The following is a 24877-nucleotide window of genomic DNA, read 5'->3' on the forward strand; positions in this document are numbered from 1 at the left end:
TAACATCACAAAGGAGTCAGCGGCTCCTCTTTTTTCTCGTGTTACTTGGGTTCAGGGGTGCATGTGTCTAAACAGAAGTCACATGTCTTGAAGGCTTAAGGCAGGCAAGCCCTGGCCCCCAAATGCTCCCAGCAGTTGTGTGCTTGTCCCTCCCCCAGTGGGTCCCCGACACCCTTGCTGGTCAACTCCTGCCCTCAGTAAGCTCTTCTAAGCTCCATTGCTCCTTGATCCTGGCTCTCTTCCCAGACTGGCAGCGCAGAGGCCAGGTTCCTCTGCTTTACCAGCTGGCCAGAGCCCCCCACCAGCCACAGCATCAAGGGCCAACAGCTGGGAACTTGGGCTTATCCCCAGCTGCGTCTGGTCGGCTTGGCGGCCAACGGGAAAAGCCGAGGAGCTCCAGGGCTCTGGACAGAGGAGGCCCCGATCCCAGCCCTGGCTGCCAGCCAATGCCAGCCTGTCCACTCGACAGAAAAACACACGCTGGCTGCCTGCCCCAGGATGTTTCCAGAAGAGACATTTAATCTAATTTACATATTTCTAGTTACATTGATAACCAAAACGTGGCCACTGAAAAAAGTTAAAAGGTCAAATCTGCTCCCGGTTTCTAGCTGGCCCAGGATTGCAAAATAAAAAGATCCACGTTCCTTATTCTCTACACAAAACGCGCTTTTAAAAAAGTGAGAGGTCTAGGGACCTATATATAGAAAGCAACAGTGAAAAGGGCGAGGGAGACAGGAGTGGGGGAGGAGAGTCCCACCCCCCACCCCACCCTTCCGGGCCCCGGAGCCCCTGAGGCTCTTGGGGGCCACTGACATGGCAGGAGGCAGCTGTCAGTCTGAGCTCTTCCTAGCAGGGAAGGCCCCTCTGGGGGTGGCCAACAAGGATTTCCGTGGCATTGTGGGCTCAGTGGGGGGCTCCCAGGCCCTTGTGGGCCCCACAGAGGGAGTGTGGCTTCCCCTGAGCAAGCACCGTGGCATGATGTGGTCGTTCGACTCAGGAACTGGGGGGCTGGGGCAGATCCCATGTCTCACGAGGTGCACGTTGTGTGTGTTCGCATGTACATGCGTGAGAGAGGATATTCATGGGGGTGAGAGGGAACCAGAACAGGGGTCTTTGGAGTCTTTGCAAATGGCCACGGATGGCAGACATAGCCCTGCCTGGCTGCTAGATTCATGGGGGGCAGGGGGTGCTGTCTTCCCTTGTGACCAGATCAGCTGCCACCAGAGACCTGGCTGCTGCCCTCCCGCTGGACCAGGTGGGCTTGGCCTGAAGGAAGACACCCTGTGGCCCCAGAGTCCTTGGGCTGGGGGAAGGGCGCCCCGGCTGTAGTGTGCCCGGCCCCCCAAGGGGTGCCGGTTTGAGGTTTTGGCTTGCTCCTTTGGAAACGGAAAAGAAAGAGGGAGAAGAGGGAAGAGGACAAAGAGGAGGCGAGACAGAGGTGGCACAAGAGGGAATCTGGAATGTTTTTGTGTTAGGGAGCCTCAGCCGCCGCTGTCTGTGCCTGTGGGGCCTGGGACTCCTCAGGCGGGGGGTCCACTTTGGAGAAATTCATCTCCAGGATGTGCCGCTGTAAGTGCCGCACCCACTCTTCCTGGATGGAGAGGGGGCCCTGGAATTCCACTTCACAAAACCTGTGTGGGTGAAGAGAGAGAGAGGGAGTAGCCACTGCTGTGATCAGAGGCAGAAGCATAGCCTTGCCCACATCCCTGGGCACACCCGTGGCTATTCTGTGTGGACGGGGCAAGCCCAGGATGTGAGGGAGTGGGGGCCCAGAAGCCAGAAGTTTCCTCATGGACAGCCACCTCCACCCACCACGGGGTCACAGTGGGGTCTCATGGAGACTCCTTTGCCTCTAAGAGGTCACTGGTACTCGGTAATGGTCACTTGGCTTCCCAAGCACCTCTGCCACCTGACTGATGCATATGATATGAGATGGTAAAGGGCACAGGAGGCAGATCCTACCCAACTTGCCAGGCCCCTCTCCTCCTCCTGTCCCCAAAAGAGGCCTCAAAGTGCAGGGGTCCAGTGCCCGAGCTCTTGGCTCCAGAGACCTGGGTTGTTTTTTTTTTTTTTTTTGAGACAGTCTCACTTTGTTGCCCGGGCTAGAGTGAGTGCCGTGGCGTCAGCCTAGCTCACAGCAACCTCAGACTCCTGGGCTTAAGCAATCCTTCTGCCTCAGCCTCCCAAGTAGCTGGGACTACAGGCATGCACCACCATGCCCGGCTAATTTTTTCTATATAGATTTTTAGTTGTCCAGCTAATTTCTTTCTATTTTTAGTAGAGACGGGGTCTCGCTCTTGCTCAGGCTGGTCTCAAACTCCTGACCTTGAGCGATCCACCCACCTCGGCCTCCCAGAGTGCTAGGATTACAGGCGTGAGCCACCGTGCCCAGCCTGAGACCTGGGTTTAATCCTACTTCTGACAGGGCCTGCAGCGAGTCACCTCTCACCTCAGTTGCCAGTGTTCTGGTTTCTGATGTACTCGTAGACTTTGGTAAACCTATTTTTTTCTTAATCAGCCAGACACTTGTTGAGTGCTTACCATGTGCCAGGCTGAGTTCTGAATGCTTTATAAATATTAAAATCACTTGGTCCTCATTTCAAATCTATTAAGTAGGTCTATTACCTATCCTGTTTTATGGGTGGGGAAACTGAGGCATGGAGTAAGTAAGCCCTTGCCCGAGGTCACTGAGCTGCTAAGTGTCAGAGCTGGGATTTGAACACAGGTCTTACAGGCTACAAAGCTCAGGGTGTTAGCCTGATGCTCTGAGATGCCACTGTCTGTGAGGAGGCCTCACCCCAGGCCCCACCACACACAAGAGCAGCCTTTGAGATGAAATCTCCCAGACCCCACCAGACCCAGACTGTTCTGAAGTTCCCCACAGTGGTCTCCCTCCCCTGGAGACAGCGTACCTGCATTTGAGAGTATAGATGTTGCCAACAAACTTGACGAGTGATGTCTGGGGGGGCCGGGGCACTAGGGAGGGGACCGGCCGGACTCGGGGCGGGGGCTGCCGCACCTCCTCCAGCTTCTGTTGCAGATCATTGGCCTCCTCACCCCCCCGGGCTGAGGAGGCATCTGGAGGGCGGGCTTGTCGACGCTCGAATTCTAAGGTGGGGAGAGGGACGGGAGATGAGCAGGAAAGCCAGGACCTGGGGACATTCCTGCCTTCAGCAAGTGAGAAGTGGACACCACTTGTAAGACAGGACAGCTGGGAACTGGACACCGCCCGTCTGGTAGACAGACGAGTGAATGGGTGAGCAACTGGAGAAGGGACCAAGGGCGACACACAGCAGAGAGCCCGGAGGGTGGCCAGGTGGGCCCACAGGTGCCTGCAGCCCTCCCGACGCCCCTCCACCAGCACTCACTGTTAATGTTCTGCCGCTGGTGCTCCTCGGCCTTCATGGTGCCCGGCGGGCTGACTGCTAGAGGTCGCTCACCACTGTCAGCTGCCCGGCCAGCCTCAGGCCCCGGCTCCCCCCCAGCACTGCGGCCGACCATGGCCAGGCCCCCAGGTGCCAGTCCCAGGGGCGGCCGCTTGTCACTGTCGCGGCCATGGCCAGCACTGCGGAACTTCTTGGTGAAGGGGCGGCCGCCCTGGATGTAGCTGCGGTAGGTGCCCACCTTCTGGGGCCGGTGCTTGATCCACTCGCTCAGTGTCTCGATGGGCGAGCCGTTGACGCACCACTCTGTCACGCCAAACTGCCGCAGGTGTGCCCGTGCGTGGCTGGCCAGGGCCTTGCGGTTCTCAAAGTAAAGGCCACACAGCTCACAGCAGGCCTCGGTAGCTGTGGGGCGGAGGGGGTGCTGCTGAGTCATGGCCTGAACAGGGCAGGCAGACCCAGGCGGCCCTGCCCAGGCCAGGAGCCAATCCCGCCTCCCACTGGGGCCCTGCCGCAGGGGCCCCACTTGAGGTCAATGTGAGCACTTGGGGAACTGCCCGGCTCTGCAGGCCCCAGTAGACGCCCTCCCAGGACCCTGCCGCCCGCTGCTTACAGGAGTGGGAGGTCTTCTCATGGAGGGTCTTTGCCTTGAAGGGCAGTTCAGTTTGGATGTAGGTCTTGGCCTTGACCTCTGCTGGAAGGAGGCGGTCCTCCTGTAGTGGCCGCTTGGCTGCCACTGAGCCCAGGTAGCCAGTGGCTGAGGGCTTGGCCCCAGTGATGGGTGTCAGGCTGAGCTCGCGGGGAACCTGGGCTGGCCCTGCTCCTGGTTTGCCTGGCCGGATGGCCAGGGGCGACAGTGGCAGTGGGGACTGCATGGGCCCAGGGGCTGCTGTGGGGGCACCATCCTCAGCCAAGGCAGGGGCCAGGTCTCCAGCGGGCGGCTCCTTCTTGATGAGGCATGGCTTGGACTTCTTCTTGAGGATCTCCCGCAGTGTGTCGATTGGTGAGCCATTGACGGACCACTCTGTCACACCCATCTGCCGTAGGTGGGAGCGTGCATGGCTGGACAGGCCCTTGCGGTTCTCGAAGAACTCGCCGCAGAACTCGCAGCGGATGTCGCGCACCGGCTCTGCCCGGGACGCTGCAGAGGATCCAGGGTAGGGGGAGGAGAAGGAGGCGGCGGCTGCGGGCAGGAAGCCTCCAAGCTCAAGGCCCGTATCAGTGCCAGCTGCCCCTGTCCACACCCACCGCCAGACCCCAGGGACCTGCTCCCTCATCTGGGCCTCCAGAGGCTGTGTGTACGTCCAGCCCTGCTGCTTATTCCGTCACCGCAAATCTAGCTGGCTTCACAGTGTCTCTTTGTGTGATCCTGGGCCAGCCACTCCCCCTCTATGAGCCTCAGTTTCCTCCTCTGCAAAATGGAGATGAAAACTCCCACCTCCCAGTGTGACCAGGAGGGTCTAAAATGGGGACAGTTCAGCACACATGGCACAGAGCATGTAATGCACATGAGCTCTGAGGCAAAGCCTGGGCCACCCTCACCTGTTCAGCACACAGCAGACATTTAATCAACCTGAGCACAATGAACACAGCGACGCTGCAACAGGGAAGCCAGCAACGGTGATGTTACCGCCATTGTGCACAGAGAGCTTTTGGTAACCAGGCACTGAGCTAAGTGCTTTGTCCCACTTAATCCTCAAGAAAACCATATGGAATTGGGACTACATTGATCTCCATCTTCCAAATGAGGAAGCTTGCCCAAGGTTACACATTGCTAGATTGTGGAGGAACAGAGATCTTGACTCAGACTCCAAATGCCAAGCACTTAATTACCAGGAATGCCAGAAAGACACAGTTCACATATCCACTGCCAGGTCCTACGCTCCTGCCCATGGCAGACATCACTACTTGATCCCCACAGTCTTTCTCCCTAGGAGTCTGGTTGGCAGCTGCAACCAACTGATGATGGCACAAGAGATAGAATCTTTTTGCCATTACTGAATGACACAATTCTGCTTCCCCGAATGAATAAATGAGAATCAAAAAGCAGCTCAGTTGCAGGGGTCTGTGTAGCAGGAATGCACAGCTAGCCCCGTGTCCTCTGGACCTGTGGGGTATCTTCCCTTCCACTGCAACCCTGGGCGCTATGGATACCCCCGAGGGGAGGCAGGGAAGAGACCCCTCCAGCTGTTCTCCCTGCCCTGTCTCAGGGTCACACTTACACAGGTTCAAGGGTGTCATGTCTTCCCGCGGCGCCCCCCACGGACCCTCAGATGGGTGCGGCTCCCCATGAAGGGCCCCTGGCAGCATCTCCCGTTTGATCTCCACCCGCATTTGTTCAGGCTTCAGCTTCTTGGGCAGGGAGGGTCCAGCCAGGCCTGGGAACATCTTTCGGGCCGTGGGAGGAGAGGCAGTTGGAGAGTGGCCCAGGGGGCTGCCTGGTGGCGGTGGCAACTTCTTGGCCAAGGGTGAGATGTGAAGGTCCGAGGGACTGCGGGCTTCCAGCGAGCTGCCAGGACCTCCGCTGCCCATCACCTTGGCCAGGCCTTTTGGGCTGGGCCCTGGTGGATTTGGGGGTCCACCGGGCCGAGATTGGGTCCGTCTTTTCAGGATCTCCCGCAGTGTGTCTATGGGTGAGCCATTGACGTACCACTCAGTCACACCCATCTGCCGCAGGTGGGAGCGTGCGTGGCTCGACAGGCCCTTGCGGTTCTCAAAGAACTCGCCACAGAACTCACAGCGGATGTCTCGTGCTGGCTCTGGGCCGGAGGCTGCAGCAGGAGAAAGGGGCAGTTAATACTATGGCATCGCTAGCATGGTCACCTGTAGGAGTGTCCTGGTCGGCTGGGTGTGGGCAGCAGCATGCCCACAGGCTAGGGTGGTGGCAGAGGGCAGGTGCAAGCGAGGGAGCTCAGGAGTAGGGCAAGGAGGCCAGATACCTGGCAGAAGCGAGGGAGGCTCCACAGAGCGAATAGACCCTCGGTCCTGGCGGAGGAGGACGGAACCAAGACTCCACAGCCTTACCAGTCCCAACAAGGACAAGGGGCAGGAGGGCAGGAAGCGGCAGCCTAGGTGCCACGTGCCATCCAGACCCGGGGTGGATGTGGGTGCCTTCCACACCAAAAGGCAGGATCCCCCCTCTTGGCCTTCATTCTCAGGGAGGGTCATGGTCATGGAAGTCAAAGGCCAAGAGAGAGGGCCTAGCAGCCCACTGCCAAGGGCCCCTGTCTACTCCCTGCCCCGGCAAGGAGGGAGTAGGGAGGGGACTGTGACCCCCCCCCCCGGGAGGGGCTCCAGGGCCCACAGGGAGGAGGGGGCGGCTGAAGCGAGAACCTACAGAGGTTGAGAGGAGACGGCTCCACATCAGAGGCCCAGAAAATGCCGGCGGCTGCGGCGGCCGAGAGGTCCTGCTTCCCCCAGGGGCTGGCCATACCCGCGGCCTTCAGCTTGGCCTTCTTGGCCGGCGGTGGGGGGGGGAGCAAGGAGAGGGCCGCGGAGGTGGGAGGCCGCCCCAGCTGGGCCAGGGCTCCGTGCCCGGGTGGGAGGCGGATCTGGACGCCGTCCCTCCTGATGAGCCCGTGGAGCACGTCTATGGGGGATCCCTTGGCATCCGGGTCGCTGACGCCCAGGTGGCGCAGGTGGGCACGGGCGTGGCTGGACAGGCCCTTGCGGGTCTCAAACCAGGCACCGCACAGCTGGCAGTCCAGCTCTCTGCCCCCGTCACTATCTACAGCTGCGGAGACAAAACACAGGGGGGCGGTTCACGGCCGCCACCTTGGCCAGCCCTGGGGGACTGAGGCAGGAGGGTCTGATGTGATTCTTGGCTGCCCGGGTAGCTCGGGATCCAAGACCCACGCTGCACATTTCTTTTGAGAGGTTTTGGGAAGTAGAACTGCCCCGTCTCTTGGCATCAAGGTGAGTGTGGACAGTGTAAGGATGTGGGTGGCGGGGTAGTGGCCAAATCGAACGCTCCCAGGCCCTCTCTCCCCTGGGACCCCTTCTATGGAAGCTGTGTGGGGTAGATGGTGACTGCCAAGCACCATGCAGCCAAGGGCACACCTGCTCAGGGTCCTGCTCCAGGAAGCACAGTAGACTGAGTGGAAGCAACTTCAAGAGAACGTGAGGTGCCAATCAGGACCCTGGGGTCACCCCTAGACTCTAACTTTAATGACCACAAATGTATGTTCTAAGGAACACTCTCATTAAACCTGCTCACTGTGCCTGGAGGCTTTCTGCCCAAACTCTACCTTCCAAGCCCACAGGCAACCCAGGAGGCGGGGCTCCACCCCCAGACACAGAGGGAGAGTGCCACCTCTACAAGGACAGCCAGGAAGATGTGAAGACACGGCCAACTAACGGGACCTCCTGTCAGCTGGACCATCTGTCTACCTGCTGGACCCAAGATGCCTTGAACTCCTGCTGGGGAAGCCAGGCCCACAGGGGCCCTGGTTGCCTTCACTGCCCCCAGCCTCAGGCCCAGAAAAGGCCAAGAGCTGCCCATAAGTGGTGGGGGTGACCCTGGCAGACTCAGCAGCTGCAGCCAGGTCTCCAGGGACAATCAGCAAAGTCAAGAGGGAGACAGATGATCGTATGCTGGGTGGCCCAACAGGGGACACAGAGCCTTGACCAGTGCTCTGACCTGGCCAACTCACAACATGGGAGCTGGAGTCCCCACTGCCCCCACCCTGGGCCCTGGAGCCCAACCTGAGGCCCCTTCCCTCCCAGAGCCGGGACCTCCCTTGGCTCCCGGGACCCACACTCACTGAGGTTCAGGGGCCCCTCGTCCTCAGACTGGGGCCACTGTGCCTTTGGGGAGGCTGGCCGGGGGCTCAGGGACAGCTGGGGGCTCTTGTCCTCAGGATTCTTGGGGTTAGGGGAGCCCGCCAGGGCCAGCGGTGCTTTCTTGAGGAGTGGAGAGCTGGGCGGGTGGGCCAGGCCCTTGGCTGAGAAACCGGGAGGCGACTTGATGGCTTTGTTCACAGATGGTACGTCCAAGGGCTTGGCCAGGGTGAGCAAGCCAGGCCGGGGGGCCCCGGTGACCACCTCCTTCAGTGAGCTGGACTTCTTAGCCAGGCCTGGGGACAGCCCAAGGTGGGTGTCGGGCAGGCCCTTCTGCTTCACAAGCTCGTAGAGGAGGTCGATGGGCGCACCGCTGCTCTCCGACTCTGCCACTCCCAGCTGCCGCAGGTGGGACCTTGCATGGCTGGACAGGCCCTTGCGGGTCTCAAAGCAGGCACCACAGACCTCGCAGGTGGTCAGGCTCTGGGCTAGAGGGCAACAGACGCCAGTAGAGAGCAGGCTGTGAGGTCCGTGGGCTGGCTCTCCTGCTTCCCCTCCCCGGGGGTCCCCCTCACCCAGCCTCCATGGAAGAGTCTGTCAAGCCCTCCTGATCCTCACAATGACCCTAATGAGCTGGCAATCAGCCCATCTGGTTTGCAAATAAGGAAACTGAGGCTCAGAGAGGGGAAGAGTTATGCCTAAGGCATACAGCAGTAGGCAGAGCCCTTCTGTGGTCCAGCCAGTGGGAAACCTTTCAGAATTCTGACCTAGCAGGGTGCCTTGGCAACAGAGTCACACAAATGCTGACCTGCCAGCCAAGTGCTTCACCAATCTAAGTTCTAGCCACCCTCTGCGGTTCAACTGATGTCCCAAACGCTGGATGGACGGCCAGCTACGGTCTCTGTGGTCCCACGTTCCCTCTCCTGTAGAGCCCCTATCCCTACCTAGCTGCTTCTCTGCCTCCTCGTCCCTCATCTTGCTCCTCTCACATCCCTGAGGGCTACCCCAGAGCCTGCTACTACTCAATAACGATCTTAGGATCAATGGAAAGATGAACTGATGTCACACAGGAGATGACACAGCTAGAGAGGGTCACAGTCAGCAAATGACTGGGGTCTGAGTGTGAGCTCCTGGCCACCATGCCCACTGATTCTCTGGATGCCTTTTCCTTGCCCAGTGAGGACACAGCTCAGTGCCACACATGCCTGGGACAGCAGAAGCTCAAGAGAGAAGACAGCTGGGTGTCCCCTTGGTGTCTCAAGGTGCCAGAGAGAAAACTGTGGCCAACCTGGAACCCCACATTCACTCCCAGGCCTGAGAGTTCCTGTGTGAGTATGACCAGCCTGGCCAACATGGGCCATGCCATGCCACCTGGGCCACTCACCCTTGAGGTCTGGCAGCTCCTGTTTGCTGCCATGAGGAACCTCTGCAGCCACTTTGCTGCTCAGCCGACTGGCCACCTGCTCCAGGGCCCCAGGCACAGGCAGGCTCTTCTTAGGGAGCGGGGGGGAGCCCAAGTCCATGGTCACCATTGCATTTTCCTCAGAACCCAGGCCTGTGGGGTTGGGGAGACAGGCTCAGCCCAGGCAAGGTTCAGGGTGTCCTTGGGCCATCCTAGAAGGACTGAGAGGATGGCCCTTCTTCCTCATCCTCAGTGCCTGCTCTCATTCTGGGAGGCAGCTCACCCCATGAAAGCTGAGACTCCACCCTTAACCCCCAGCAACAGTATGACACAGGGACATTGAGGCTGCCCAATGACAGCAGGGATAGCAGCAGCTTCCACCCACCAGAACTTGGACAGGTCAGGGGATGCAGCACAAGTCTGAGCCAAGACTCCCACACTAGGGGATCTCAGAGAAGACATCTTTCTGGGCAGAACTCCTGAGAAGGAACATCTGTCCGTCTCGGGGGTGAGAGTGTGGGCAGTCAGGAGACTACAGAGGCAACACAGAGGCAAGGAGCCAAGAACAGGGAGATAGCACCAAAGGACTTGTGAGGAACGTCCACCAGACAAGGCAGTTGGGGCTATAAAGACAATGTGGTGGCCAGAGGTGGTCTACTCATCACAAGCTGAGCCCTAAGTGGGGTAAGGTGACAACCTGGGGCCTGGCTCAGCAGTGATCCGATTGGGGACAGGAAAAGCGGGAATCACAGAATTTTGTGTGAAGTTTCTAAGGCATCTATCAGGCTAGGCAGCTTCCCTGGGAGAGGAGTATGTGGGGAAAGGGAATCAGGGGTGAATTTTCCCAGGATAATTTTTCAGAGAAAGAGGCCTGGGAGGCCTGTTGAATCCCAAATTTAGAGTTCACAGCCTGGGGAGGGCTCTTAGGATGAAGGGACTGTGTGTCAGATGGGGCTGTGGAGGCGCTCAGGAGGATGTGATGGGCAGGGGCCAGACAGGTCCCTTCTCAGTTTGAGTCCCACAGAGGCAAGAAGTAGGCAGGCCGGGAGGCCGCCGGGGACTGGGACACCGAAGACTTAATCAAAGTCTCCGCGTGAGGTGGGCACGTCTGTCAGATGGGGCAGGACCGAAGTGGGTTTCCGCGCCGGGGGACCGGAACCATGGTGAGGGACGCTCCCGGGCTCCAAGAGGTGCAGGGGACATCTGTCAGATGGGGCCAGGGTCCCGAGGAGAGCCAGCGAAGTGTTTCTGAGGCCCGGAACCCTGCGAGCGGCCACAGAAGGCCCGGGGCCCGCGCGACTGATGGGCCGGGGGGAGGGGGGGGTTCCGAAGACTGGACGGTGGGCATCGGGGTGGCGGCACGGGAGGGCGGGACACCGACCTTCCCCTCCCCGCACCCTCCCCGGCGCGGGCTCTTACCCGGCGCGGGCGCAGGCCCGGGCCCGGGCCCCGGCTCCGGCTCGGCCTTGGGCCCGTCCCGCGGCGTTGGCGGCGGTGGCGGCGGCGGGGGTGGGGGCGGCGGCGGCAGCGCGAGGGGGGCCGCGGGGCCCGGGCTCGGGGGGCAGGGCGGGGGCGCCCCCGCGGGCGCGCGCTCCCGGACGCCCCCCGCGCGCGGCCCCGCCGCCGCCTTGGTCTCCGCTTTTGTCACTCGGCACTGGGCGGTGGAGGCGGCCATCTTGGCTCCGGCGCACGCGGGGCGGCCGCCCCAGGCGGGAGCAGCCGAGCGCCGAGCCCCGCCGCCGCCGAGCGCGCTCCGCCCCGCCCCTCGGGGCGCGCCCAGGGTGGCCTGACGAGCGCCGAGCGCCACGAACGAAACGCTCATCTGGGCCCTACGGGCAGGCGGCTGCAGCCGCAGGAAACCGCTCAGCCCCACTGCCACCACCGCTCGCCCGTACTTGCAAGCTGCGCGCTGAGCAGCTTCCAACTGCCGCCGCAGCCCGGTCCCTGGACATCCGCACGGCTAGGATGGGAAACCTCCGGCCACACGCATCCCCCTTGACAGCATCCAGACTGCTAGAGCCCCGATGTGCAGAACCAGGACCTGCCCCAGTACTCGGCCCTATTTACTTCCGAGGAAGTCTCACCCTCCGGGTCGGGGATTCTGCAAGACATCTGATCCCCAACCACGAGGGTCCCCCCAACATCATCCTGGCATCCAGCTGTCCCCCAAGGTGCTGTCCCGCAGTCCTAGGGAACCCCCACAGCCGGCACCACATTCAAGCACTGCCAGCTTCTCCCTCCCCAACATCAAACCGATTGTCTCCAGCTGTTCTTTGACAGCTGGGTGGGACCAGAATCTGACGGTCGCCCCGCCCCCAACCTGGCACCCTCCCCCTCCAGCCCACTTGGGGAAAGGGCAGAGGCTTCTAAGGACAGCCATGCAAGGCCAGTGCCCAGACCTAGCCCTAATCGAGGACATCCTTACTCAAGTCAAATCCTCCAGGCTCTTTCCAAACATTCTTTAGCCCCACCCCCACCTCACTCTCCAGATGTTCACTAAAAGACTGTTCATAACTGTCCTTCCCAAGGACAAAGCCAGGGCAGTGCTAAACCCACTTCCTCCCATCCAGAGGCTCACTCCTCTCATCTCAGTCTGGTGTCTGAACAGGGAGAATCATCCTGAGACTGCCTTGGGACTGGGGCTTCCTTCTATGTTTCTCATACTTGCGGCTTCCAAGGTCCCACCAAGATCTGTACTCTGGGCTTGGTCACACCCATTCACAAGCCAACTTAGGAAGGCGAAGGACACCCAGGGTGCCTCCTTCACCCCTAGCCATCCTCAGAGCTGTCTCTGCCTCCCAGCCACCCCTGAGACACGACAAACCAAGCCAGGTGGGTGAGCTGAATGCCTGGGGGCAGTCTTTAGCAGAAGCAAGAAGCCTGGGGTCAAGTCACCACTTTGCCTCTCCCTGAGGTGTTACCTCCACCAGCCACTATCCTCTCTGTGCCTCCCCACCCTCCTCTGTGCAGACTCCTGGGTGTCCTTCGCCTTCCTAAGTTGGCTTGTGAATGGGTGTGACCAAGCCCAGAGTACAGATCTTGGTGGAACCTTGGAAGCCACAAGTATGAGAAACATAGAAGGAAGCTCCAGTCCCAAGGCAGTCTCAGGATGATTCTCCCTGTTCAGACACCATCCATTCCTCAAAGCCCAGCTACTCCTCACAGCCAAGTTCTCTGCCTTCTAAAGGCTCCCACAAAGACAGGCCTTGCCTCAGGGTTTGCAAGCCTCGGTCTTTCATTTTCCCACTTCCTCTTCAGTGCTCAGTCCTGCACTCCTTCACCAAATATGACTTCTGGAGTTCTCCAACTATCCTCCACTGCAGACACCCCCAAACAAGGTGCTGAGAAGTCCAGCTCTGCCACTGTGTGGCATATGGCAAAGCAGATGACACACGGTTTCCTTAACTGTAAAATGGGAACATAACAATCTTAGCTTCACAGACTTCTTATGAGTCATAAGTGAGAGATGAGATGATACCTTAGTACATGGCAAGCGCTCGATTACGGGAGGGGCGTTTCAGTGCTGCCAGACCAATCAAACACTGGTTGTTAATCTAGATTCTAGAGCTGCACTGTCCAACAGGACTGCCACTAGACTGGCAAGTTTCAAGAGCTTAACAGCCACACATGGCCAGTGGTGACCCTATAGGACAGCACAGACATCTAGAGAATGTTTCCACCCATCATTTTAGTAAATTCTATCCAGTAGCGCTTCTCAAGATAAAAGACATAATTCAAGAACAAGTAAGCTCGACTGCCTGGGTTTCAAATCCCAGCTCCACCTCTACCAGCTGTGTGCCTCAGTTTCCTCATCTGTAAAATGGGTATAATAATAACATCCGCCTTATAGGGTTGTTGTGAGGATGGAAATGAGCTCATGTTTGTGAAGTGCTTAGAACAATGTCTGACTCCTGGTAAGAGTTCCATGAGCCTTTGTTAATGTCACCATCAGGAAGGGCAGGGAGAAACTGGATCCAGAAAGAGCCCCAGCCCATCCCCTAAGTAAAACAGAAATGACTCCTAAGTGGCAGGGTGGTTGTGAGGAGAGCTGTCAACATAATTTGTAAAGTGATGCTTCCAGGAAAGCAGAGCAGCTGCCCCTCTACCCCCAGCCCTTCATCCCTCTGGGACCCTGGGAAGGGTCAGGGCTCCAGCTCAGCCCACCCCTCCCCTTACCATCTCCGTAGGCTGGTCCAGGGTCCTCGGCCCAGGTGGGTGGGAAGGACATGGTGAGAGGGAAGCGGGGCCGGTGGGAGGTCAGGAAGCTGCCAGGCAGAGCCCCAGGCTCTCGGCCCAGGGGACTGGGGGGTCGCTCAGTGGCGGAGGTGGCCAGCAGTTCCTGGAGGATGTTGATGGGTGAGACCGTGAGCTCCCAGTTGGTGATGCCAAAGTCACGCAGGTGGGCCCGGGCGTGGCTGGAAAGGCCGGCCCGTGTGTCAAAGCCAGCCCCGCAGAAGTCACAGCGCATCAAGCTGAAGGTGCTAGGGTCAAAGTTGGCCACTGTGGAGAGAGGACATGGACTGCCTGAGGTGGGAAGGGGGCTACTTTTCAGCCCCAACCCCTCCCTGTTCCCAGGGCTTCACCCTGCACTGCCTTCCTTCCCTGTGGCTGTCCCTTTTGCTCTCAGCTCATGCACCCCTCTCCCCAATTCGAGGAAGCCTGACCCTCCCAGGTCCCCCATTCCCACATCTGGCACTGTTAGGCCTCTCTCCCTCAGAATCACTTCTCCAGTTGTGGATTTGCAATGATCTGAGTGATCATTTGATTCTCCTCCTGCCTCAGCCTCCGGAGTAGCTGGGACTACAGGCGTGCGCTACTGCACCTGGCTAATTTTTCTTAATTTTTGTAGAGATGGGGTCTTGCTATGTTGCCCAGGCTGGTCTTGAACTCCTGGCCTCAAGCGATCCTCTCACCTCAGCCTCCCAAAGTGCTGGGATTACAGGCGTGAGCCACTGCACAAGCCTTTCATGTCTATTTTTGTTCAGGATGACCCCAGTGCTTTAAATTAAATATGTGTTGGATGAAGAAATGGAGGAACAGATGTAACATCCTCTGCTGGGAGCCTTCTTTGAGTCCCCCAAGTAGAGTTGGGGACTCTCTCTCCACTTCCCCAGCTTCCTAGTTCCCTTTTACCCCTAACTCAGGCCCCCAATTACTTGACGTCATTACTGTCTGGTTTTCTGGCTGTCCACTCCTTATCCCCAACCCCTAGCATACACACACACACACACACACACACCCAGACAAACACCACACCAGCACCTCCTTAAGTGGGGTCCATGTCTACCAATGTCAGAACCACCCAGGGTGCTCCTGTTGGAGACAGACCTCTGGAATCAGAACCTTGTTGCCTAGGAATCTGCATACCTCACAGGCAGCCCCTGAGGGTTCTGAAGCCAGCCATGGGGCCCACCCCTTCTGGACTGGGCCATGAACTTCAGGAGAGCAAGAACTGTTATTCCGTTCACTGCTCTGTCCCCAAGCGCCCAGAACAGGGGGACCTCGCTCGATAAATAAATGTCTGTTGAATGAAGGAATAAATAATAAATGAAATTCTCTGCCCCAGGGCTCATTCCTCTGCCCGCACTCCTTTCACCAGCTGGTGGAATAGCCAGGGCATTGGGGCGTCCCTGCACATCCGCCGACAGGGTGGCCTTTGCCGGGGCTTCAGGTGTCTCAGGAGCAGAGGCCACCTCCCCCCTGCTTGGCACTAAGGGAGAATTTAGTGCACAGTGGGCTGCCCAACCACATGTCTTCTGGACCTCGGAGGGAGGTGGTGCCGAAGCAAAGCTACCCTACCTTTTTTCTTCTTCTTCTGGAAGGAGAACCTGCGCTCGATGGCCTTCACCTCCTCAGCGGAGATGAAATGCCGCACATTGTAGCTGACGCCCACACGGTTCAGGTGGCCCCGGACGTGGTTGGCCAGGCCAATGCCATTGTGAAACCGATCAGGGCAGTAGGGACATTTCCGCTCCTCATGCTTCAGAGCCACAGTCGGGTCCCCATCCAGGAGCGTCTCCAGCCCCAGTGGGCCGCCCAACGGTGTGTCCAGGAGCAGTAAGTCCAGCGGGTGGGCCCCCGTCAGCCCCAGCTCCTCAGGCTGCAGCCTTGGGGGCACCCTGGCCACCGCGGCAGCCATGACCTGCGGCCCAAGCTTTGCCACCAGCACAACAGGGACCATGCCTTGGAGCTGCCGCTGCTGGGCCCGCGAAGCCTCCGCCATCCGAAGGGCTTCTTGGAATGTCCGCTTCAGCTCTAGGGCTGGCTGTGGGATGAGGCTGGGGACAGGTGGGGGTGTGAAGTCCCCATTTTCGGGGGAAAAATCCATCTCGGAGGTCAGCACTATGTCATCGTCGTCATCTTCCTCCTCCTCCTCCTCTTCACTCCAAGGACACCTCTGGTCCCCCAGCCCCTGTGGGTGGACAGTGCTTTTCTTCCTTCCAAGCTGTAAGGAGTAGGGAGCAGATGCTAACCGGGAGGGGAAGGCCAGCCTTCCAAGAGGCCTCTGGCCGGAGCCATCCGGGAGTGGCTTTGACAGCGGGAAATCCCTCATGCCCAGCTGCTGGTAGCCTGGGCCAAAGGCCAGGCTGGGGTCATATCCAGCAGGGCTCTCCCGGCCCATGGGGGCCAAGCGCGGCTCGGCTTTGCCAAAGTAGTCCTCTGTGGCATCAGGGAAGCAGGCGTACACATCCTGGCTAGTGCCCGGCTGGCTGTCGGGGTCGTCCTCGAAAGCCTCGCCGTCCTCCTCCCAGTGGGGACGGGCGTGCGCCAGCCTCACATGCTCTCTGAGCAGGCTCTCACTGGGCGCGGGAAAACCACAGAAGACACAGGCACCGAGGCCCGAGGCAGCTCCGTAGGGCTGATAGACCAGGGTGCTGGCCTCGGGGCCTGGGCTGCCAGCCCCACTGCCGCCCCCAAAAGTCTCCTTGGCAGCCCGGCCTGGTGGCTCACGCATGTGCATCTTGGCATGCTGCACAAAGGCCCTGGAGGAATTGGTGCCAAAGACACACTTGGGACACTGCAGCCGAGCTTCCCGGCCCTCATCGCCAGGGACTTGCTTGAGCTTCTGGATCTCCTCGATGATCTTCTCCCGGGAGGCCTGGTGCAGCTGCCGGTGCTGCTCAAGGGCAGCGGGGTCCGAGAAGGCCCAGCCACATTCGCTGCAGGCCAGCGGGGCCAAATCGGCAGGGGGCTCCTGGCCCGGGGCTCGGCGGTGCTGGCTCATGTGTTCCAGGAGGTGCTCCTTCTTCTTGAAGTAGATGCTGCACTCGATGCACGGGAACACAGCTGGCTCCTCGTCTTCATCATCGTCCAGGCTGGCCGTCCCTTCGACCACCTCCTCCAGCAGCTCACACAGGTAGGGCCCGGTCCGAATGGTGGGCAGCAGTGGCTGCAGCCGCTCCACGGATGCCTCCGAGTTCACTGTCCAGGTCTGCGTGGCCACTTCTGAGGCTGATGAGGGCATGTCCCACTCAGACGGCTGGGCCAGCCCCTCGAGGTCCTCCAGGTCTTCTCTGGTGCCCACCACTGCCACGTCCAGTGCCTTGGGGGTGTCTTCCACGGGCACGAACACCCTCCTGAAGGGGGCGAGCGGTGGTGGCAGCGGCGGCTGGGGAGGCAGGTCCAAGTGCAGCCCTGTGTCCTGGGGGGGACCTTGCTCATCCTTGTCCTGGAGCCAGTCGAACCTGTGATGGCCCTGGGGAGCTTTCTCCACGAGCTTCGGTTCACCTCGGTGGTGCAAGAACCTTCTAGAGCCCTCAAGCTCAGCGTGGGGTTTCATGGTTCTCACAATGACCGAGTCCTCGAACCTCCGCTCAGATAGGATGCCCTCCCCAGCCTCCTGGACCATGGAGTGCTCCCAGGACCCCCGGCCATCAGGGGGGCCAGGGAAGTGGCTGAGGAGACGGGGTGGCGGGGAGCCCGGCCGGAAGTCCAGGCTGCCTCCGTCCCAGCAGCTGCAAAGAAGTGCCAATGGGGACAGGTTAGCAGGGGCCTCAGTCTCCCTTCCTAGGGCGGTGATGGGAGTCCTCCCAAGTATCTGAGGCAGGCCCCAGAGGTCCAGCCTAAGGGTGACCTTAGAGGGGCTGGGAGTGTGGGGGTAAGGGTAAGGAGGTGGGAGGAGTCCACGTGGACCCTTTGGAAGCCGCTGGGTCAAAAGCCAGGTGCAACTTCCAGGACGCACCTGTCCACATAGCTCAGCCCCTCTGCATCATGGGGGAACATACAGAGACCACACCTGGGGCCAAACGGGGATGTGGCCACCTCCATGGAGTGTCCTTAAGTCTGGTGGCACAATCAACTCTCACCTCTCCCCGGGGAGGACTCAAGGCTCTGACCTGTGCTCGAGGCTGCTTCTGTTTTGGTCCTCCCCAAACTGGGGTGATTTTGTTAATTTCGTTTCACCTGTCCTCCCAATTGGGTGACCGTTAACTTTGTGGTGGGACAGTTCAAAGGACGTCAATTTTCCCTGTATCTCCCCCCTTGGAAGGGCAGAGGCAGGAGAGGTGGAAGATCCCTGCTCAGCCTCTGGCCCCAGTGACCTTGAGCTTTTCGGGCAGTGGGTGGGGGTGAAGTGGGGGGAGGTGAAGCAACCTCTCTGGGCCTTGGTTTTCCAATCCTAAAAATGGGGGTAATTCCCAAGAACCAGGAACCACCCCCTCGTCCTTATACAACATCTAAGGAGCTTTCTCAACCCCATAATCAATAAAAACATCATGCAAGGCAGGTGGTTATTTGCACAACCAAAGCCTCAAGTGGGGACCATGGCCCCATGTGGCATAGGGTGAAGGTGACACAAGTCAGTATTCAGGAAGTGTTTTGCTTCACCCAGTGCCAGGCTCACTGGGGTTCTTATCATGACCGTCCTGATCAATTCTCCCTTCGTTTTCAAGATCCTGCCTCCATGAGGGGACACTGATCACACCCATGGAACGGATGAAGAAATGGGCTGCACCCGAATGTTGAGCAGAAACCACGAGGTCCCCTCTCTAAGAGCCATCAGTGATGTGCCATACCAACAGGGCCATCCTCCTGGGGGTGTGGTGAAGATTCAGTGGGCGGGAAACACCTGCTGAGAGCCCAGCATGTAGCAGCTGTTATTAATCCTGATAAGATTATTATGACCTATGAGCACCCGCCAAGCCGTTTAATAAAGTGTGGCAGCCACCAGCATTGCTTTTGATTCGTGTGCTCACCCAAGGCCCCTTGGCACCTCAAGGCAAATCTGTGAGATGTATCTTATGGACTCTATTTTGCAGATGAGGAAACTGAGGCTCAGAGAGGCCTAGAATCATTCTAAGGGTCACCTGACAGAGATAGGACTCCAAGGATCCAACCTCTAGGCTCTTGCCTCTGTGGCCCTGCAGGTGATAATGAGAGTTGACTGTCTGTGTTCAATCCCAGGACCTCCCCCGACTTCCAGCACACACCCGGGGGCCGCCACTCCTCCTGCCTGGCCTCCTGATTCCCTCCTGTCCCCTTCTCATTCCCCAGGGGCTTCTCTTGGGCCTGGGCACATCCTGCTTGCCCCCCTGCCCTCCCTGAGGTCAGGGCCAGCATGGCACTCACCAGCTGCTGATCCGATGGGTGGCGGAGGTGGCACGGGGGAGGGCTTCGCTGAGGCCGGGATGGGGCTGCCCGTCTGCAACAGAGAGGGGAGACCCTGAGGGGCTGGGGTCCCCCTGGCTGGGGCCCTCCACACCCCAGCTCCAGGAACCCCGCCGGGCACCTCGGAAGGGCCCTGCTGGCTCCTAACTCCTCTCCCTGAGAGGCCTTTGGCCTCTGCACTCCTGAGCCCTAGAAGGGGTTTCTTTGGAGGAGTCCCCTGGGCTCCCCTGGAGGGCCAGACTCCAGGGGGCTTACTGCCTTCCAACCCTCCTCTCTTTCTCCCCACCTGGCAGCCAGGGTGATTTTTTAAAGTCACACGCTGGTAGAAAATTCACCTGGCTTGTCATTATACCTATATGCCACCTACAAGGCTATGAGGTCAGACCTCTGTAGATCTCCCCAACCTCACCTCCCTCCCTGGCCCTCATTGCCTCTGCTCTGACTGCACGGGCCTCCTCGTGAAGCCTCAAGCCCACCTAACTCTTTCCAGTCTCAGGGTCTTTGGACATGCTGTTCCCTCTGCTCAGAACACCCTTCCCTGGCCACCTACTCAAGTGAGCCCCTCTGATTTTCTCTCTCAGCACCTGTTTTCTTTCTTAGCACTCCCTGAAATTACCCGGCTCCCTCTCTGAATGACTGCTTGTCTAGGTTCCCTGCTATCACATACGTTCTGCTAGAGCAGGGGGACTTTGTCAGCCTGGTTCACTGCAGCGTCCCAGTGCCTGGCATGCAGCAAGTGCTCAACAAATTCTTGCCAGATGATGAACGAGGAGCCTCTTCTAGCCTAAGCTGCAGAGGGCCCATCCCTGCCTTCTGGTCCCCCTCCTGGGCCTAAGCCCTAGAAGGCAATCCCATCCCGGGACCCCAGCCCCCCTCCTCACCACCAAAACACAGATAGAGCCAACTCTCCATTATCCGCCTGTGGAGCCAATGCCTGGAGCGACCGCAGGAATCCTGGCCTACATCTCCTCTGCCCGCCACGCTCGTCTAATGCGGTGAGCATGCCAATCGGGGAACAGGCCAACTGCCTGGGCCAAAGTTAACACGCTAGGGGAACTTGTGTCCCGTCCAGAGCCCGACAGATGCAATTGCTGGATTCGCCTCAATTTGAGAACAGTCCAAAAAGAGGGCTGGGGCTGGGGTTAATTCTTTTTTCCAATCCCTCGCCATCCAATTGGCCCAGGAAATTGAGAGTGGACCGTCAAGAGTCAAGGCATTTAAAATAGGAAGGCAGGATTGGTCAGAAAGGTATGGTCACTGCCTAAGGGGCTTTCTCCTGAGCCCAGGAAAAGGGCTGAGGCTGTTGTGTGGCCTCTGGAAGCTGGGGTGGGGGATGCAGAAATTGGCGTGTCTACAGCGGGTTTCTCAGCCCTAGCCCTGTTGATGTCTGGGGCTGGATCACTCTGCGTGGTGGGGCCTGCCCTGCAAGGAGTTGAGCAGTGTCCCTGGCTTCCACCCTCCAGACGTCAGTATCTCCCCGCCCCATGGTCATGACAACCACAACTGTCTCCACACACTACCAAAATGTCACCTGGGCAGAATCGCCCCATTTTTAGAACCACTGGGGTAGCCTAACCTGGAGCAGGGCTGTGCTTGGATACAAGGCCTGGTTTTAGGGTGAGGTGATGGAGAGGGCATAAAAATTGGGGAAGCAAGATGTGGACCGGCCAAGGGAGCAAGACCGCAGATGCAGGGTCTCTAGAGAACACATGGGTCATAGATGGGACTTTTCCAGGAGAGGGCAACTGGTGCGCATGTAACCAGCCCCAACGCGACCCAAGGGTGTGGGTCTGAGGGTCCTGGGCGTCCTGTTTCCGAGATTCTGGGCCCCCAGGCTCCTGAGATTCTGGGCGTCCCAGATTTAACAATTCTGCGATTGCCATTGTCTAAGATTCCACGAGCCAGGGGGCCACGCTGGCCTCTTTGTCTGAACAGCTCCGGTGAGGCTCCTATTTTTAGCGATAGTGACTTTGGAGGAAGCAGGCCAAGCTGGGCCCCGTGTCCAAGACACCTTGGGGTGGGGTTTGCCAACGGGGATGGATGGGGATCCAGGGGTCCTTGTGGGTCAGAGGAGGTGACTGGGATGCCGCCTTCATGTAGTAGCCATGCCAAAGCATCCTTACGGACTCCTGCCATATGGGGTCCCCCAAGAGGGACTGTAAATGCTGCCAGTGAGGGGCATCTTCGAGCAGTTTGAATCCCAAGACCGGGGTTCAACTTGATAGAACAGCCAAGAACCTAGATTTTGGAGCCAGAGAGAGATTTGAGTTCAAGGTCCCAGGGGTGCCCCGAAGGGCACACCTTTCCCACTCCGAGCCTCGGTTTCCTCCTCTGTTCTGGGAACAACCCAGTCTCGCAGAGTGCCGATGACATCACAGGAAATTCTCCATCCACAGAAGCAGCGGCAGAGGGAAGGAAGGGTGGTGAGAGCCCCCGAGGGGGTGGGGGCTGGCTCAGCGACGTCCCAGGGTGGAAGCTGGTGGTGGCTGCACCCAGAGCTTCAGGCCCTGCTCACTCCACGTTCTGATTTTCTCCCCAGCACTGGGGCCCCATGAGGGCAGAAATGATGTGGCATTTGTCCCTGGGTCCCCTGTCCCCCACACAACACCAGGCATGCAACACACTCTTCTTCCATGCGGACTGGCTCAGCCCCCCAACCGTTGCTGCCTGAGAGGAGTATCAGGCAGAGGCTGCAGGGGGGACATGGGGGGTCCAGGCCAACAGCCATAACGGAGGACAAAGGAGGCAGCAGACACATCCCTGTCCAGGCTGAGAAGTTTGGAGGTAGCTACCCCAGGGTGTTCTTGGGGGGCAGAGTGGGGATGAGGGAGGGCCCAGGAACAGCAGCCCCAGAGGCTGTTCCTATTTATAGACATCACAAGACTCCCAGGGCAGGTGCCCATATCGGTGAAAGGGGGGTGTTGAGCAGGCCAAAAGGGCAGTAGGAGAGACATGGTGTCCCAAACTCAGGTGTCCCTCCAACCTCCAGGCTGCGACCCCACTCTGAATCAACCTGCCCCACCCCTGCCCCAATGTGCTGAGGGAAATTGTTCAGGGTGGGCCTGGCCCCTCTCAGCACTCACACCCCCTCCTTCCCAGGCTGTAAAACGCATGCGTGCAAGAGACCCTGGCTGACTGCCTGGGGCGGGGGGTGGGGGGGGCGTGGGGGCAGTGACGATGCACACACTTGCCTACCTTTTCCCCTCTTTCCAGACCTGGGGCTTTTGCCAGGTAGAGAAGAGATGCCCAATCCCTCAGAACGAGCCCTGGGACCCCAGAGACTGTACCCTCAGACTCCCACAAAGCCAAGGTCCCGGCCCTACCCTTGCCAACTGTGTGACCTGGGATAAGGTCCTGCCTCTCTCTGAGCTTCAGAAAATAATGGTTTGGAGGAGGGGATTACTAAGGTTCCCTGAGTGCTGTTGGGCTAACCCTCTGCCCTCAGGGGTCTCCCCTTGCCATCCCCCTGCCTGACACCTGCAGGTGCCACTGGCCACTTCCAAGCCTTTGCATGTGTGGAGCCCCCAGCCCCCCTTGTCTGGCTCATTCTCCTTCATTCAACTTCTTCCACTTTCTGCAGAACTCCTTGACCCCCCCCTAGACAGGCCAGGTGCTTTCCCATCACAGCCCCAGCAACTGTGTCATAACACCTGGTGGCATGTCTGTCCCTCCAGCCTTTGATGGTGGGGTCCATGATAGCAGGGGTGGTATGTGCTTGGTCCCTGCTGTGCCCCAGTGCCTGGCCCCAAGAAGGTACTCTCTAAACATCTGAGCATCATGAGTGGTAACAGTGGGCCAGGACAGGACAAGGATCTGCAAGGAGGCCACGTGGTGGTTAAAGGTGAGGGTGGTCAAGCTACGTTCCACCCCAGCCGTGTGACCTTGGGCAACTTACTTCACCCCTCAGGGTCTCGGTTTCCCCATCTCTGACATGGTGATGAAAATAACTAAGACTATCGCACAGGGTTCTTCTGAGAATGACATGAGATGCGTGGCAGGTAGGAAACTCCTCAGCAGGTGCTTGGAGGTTCTGGAAAACCAAAGCCTTTGGAGCAGGCCTTGGAGATGAAGGGAGAGGTCTGATATGTCAGGCTACTGTTCTGTGGCCACACCAGACTTCTAGGTGGTCCTTGAACACAGCAGGCTCCTCCCCACCACAGGGCCTTTGCACTTGCTGTCCCCTCTGCCTGGCATGCCCTTCCCACCATTCATTCCATGCTCCCCTCAAATGCCACCCTCTCAGGGAAGTTTTCCCAGGGTCCCCGGGCACAACTCTGGCACTCTGTTTAACCGTTTTACAGCATCTGTCACTAGCTGCTCTTATGGTATTTGTTTAGTTGCTGTTGTCCATCTGCCCTTGGAGGGTAGGATCTCTTGCCTCTTTTGTTTATGGTTGTATTTCCAGCACCTAGAACAGAGCCTGGCACACATTAGGTGCTCAGTATTTAATGAATGTGTAATAAATCCTGAGGTGCAGAGAGTGTAAGATACCCTTTTACTGGGTAAATCGAGGCACAAAGGGGTGGGAGGCATCGCTGACTACCCAGTCTCTACCTAGCCACTAGAGGGCACAAGCTATTTCAGCCCAGGCCTTCAGAACAGGACTCACGGAGACAACAAGAGGGAGCCGGGGACAGACTGATGGGAGCTGGCTACACCTGGGGCACAGGTGCACTGGGGTGGGGAGGTTGGGGTGCTGAGATGGGCATCTGGAACCAAGTAGTGCACTCAGAGGAGAATGTAAGGCTGACCTGAGCTCAAGTCCTAGCTCCCTGCTACCCACTGGGGGGCCTTGGTCTGGTCACTGGCTTCTCAGACATCTGTTTTCACAACTGTGACATGAGAAGCCAAACAGAGTGCGCAGAGAAGGCTCTGGGCCCAAGTGGAATCTGAATCTCAACTAAGCCCCGGCTGGGCTGGGGGCGTTGGCTCTCAATGAGCCTTAGAGATGGGGCTGGATGCTCCCACAGGGCCACAGGGCCCACCCTCTTACCAGAAATGCCACCTCTGCCATCCAGAATGTCTCGGGGGCCCTCCTTGGTGACAGGCAGGTAACGGGTGGACCGGAAGATGCCACCTTCCCCCTCAGCAGCCTCAGCCCCACCCTCGATGTCCTCCCTTGGCATCAGGCCGGGCAGTCTCTCTGAGCCTCGAGGACGATCTGGTGCAGCCAGGCCACCTGTCAGGGACCCCTCCATGGGTGCTCTCTGCTGGGCTCCACTCAGCTGCCGGGCTGGCTCAGCGGGGCATTGTGGGTCTGGGGGTGGGGCAGGCAGAGAGAGGGAAGTACTTAGGGGACATAGGAAAGGGATTCTGCCTCAGTTTCCCCTCCTTCAAAACCCCAGTTCTCACCCTTGTAGCTCACTGCCTCAGTTTACCTCCCAGCCCAGGTGAGCTAAGTAAATGGTGCTGAGACCCTATCTATGCACATTATATCCCAATGGCCCCTACCCTCAGCATGCCTCAGTCTCCCCACCAACAACTCCTCTCTTTACACAGATCCTGTACTGCCTCAGTTTACCCCATTTTTACACATGCATACTCAACCAACCTTGTTTTCTTCCATCATTAATCCTACTTTTTCTTCCAGATGCCTTTCCTGGTTCACACACAGTTGCACTTTCCCCACTGGTGCCCTCACTTCCACGCACATGCACACCCTATGGCCGTGCCTCCCTTTCCTCGCACGAATCCCAGACACTTCTAC

General features: G+C 58.8%; 1 protein-coding gene and 1 long non-coding RNA gene across 7 annotated transcripts; one reads left to right on the forward strand and one right to left on the reverse strand.

The window, feature by feature from the left end:
• Positions 1-485: 485 nt before the first annotated feature.
• Positions 486-24422, reverse strand: WIZ (WIZ zinc finger). Of its 6 annotated transcripts, XM_045549552.1 has the most exons (12): positions 24164-24422; positions 19132-19204; positions 15364-17519; positions 13741-14064; positions 9547-9717; positions 8147-8650; positions 6721-7116; positions 5606-6154; positions 3997-4524; positions 3369-3788; positions 2913-3108; positions 486-1631 (listed from the first exon to the last, which is right to left on the reverse strand). In XM_045549552.1, exons 1-12 carry the CDS (start codon positions 24366-24368, stop codon positions 1472-1474), a joined length of 5682 nt encoding a protein of 1893 aa, XP_045405508.1. In that variant the 5' UTR covers positions 24369-24422; the 3' UTR covers positions 486-1471. The 6 variants fall into 6 exon arrangements, with proteins under 6 accessions (XP_045405508.1, XP_045405517.1, XP_045405523.1 ...); XM_045549561.1 differs by lacking the exon at positions 9547-9717; XM_045549567.1 differs by lacking the exon at positions 6721-7116.
• On the forward strand, positions 10553-18718 carry LOC123636918. The gene is made up of 3 exons (XR_006734705.1): positions 10553-10727; positions 16824-16921; positions 18456-18718. It is a non-coding gene; the product is annotated as an uncharacterized LOC123636918 (long non-coding RNA).
• Positions 24423-24877: the final 455 nt, after the last annotated feature.

The sequence above is a fragment of the Lemur catta genome, chromosome 1, assembly GCF_020740605.2.
Source record: "Lemur catta isolate mLemCat1 chromosome 1, mLemCat1.pri, whole genome shotgun sequence".
NCBI lineage: Eukaryota > Metazoa > Chordata > Mammalia > Primates > Lemuridae > Lemur > Lemur catta.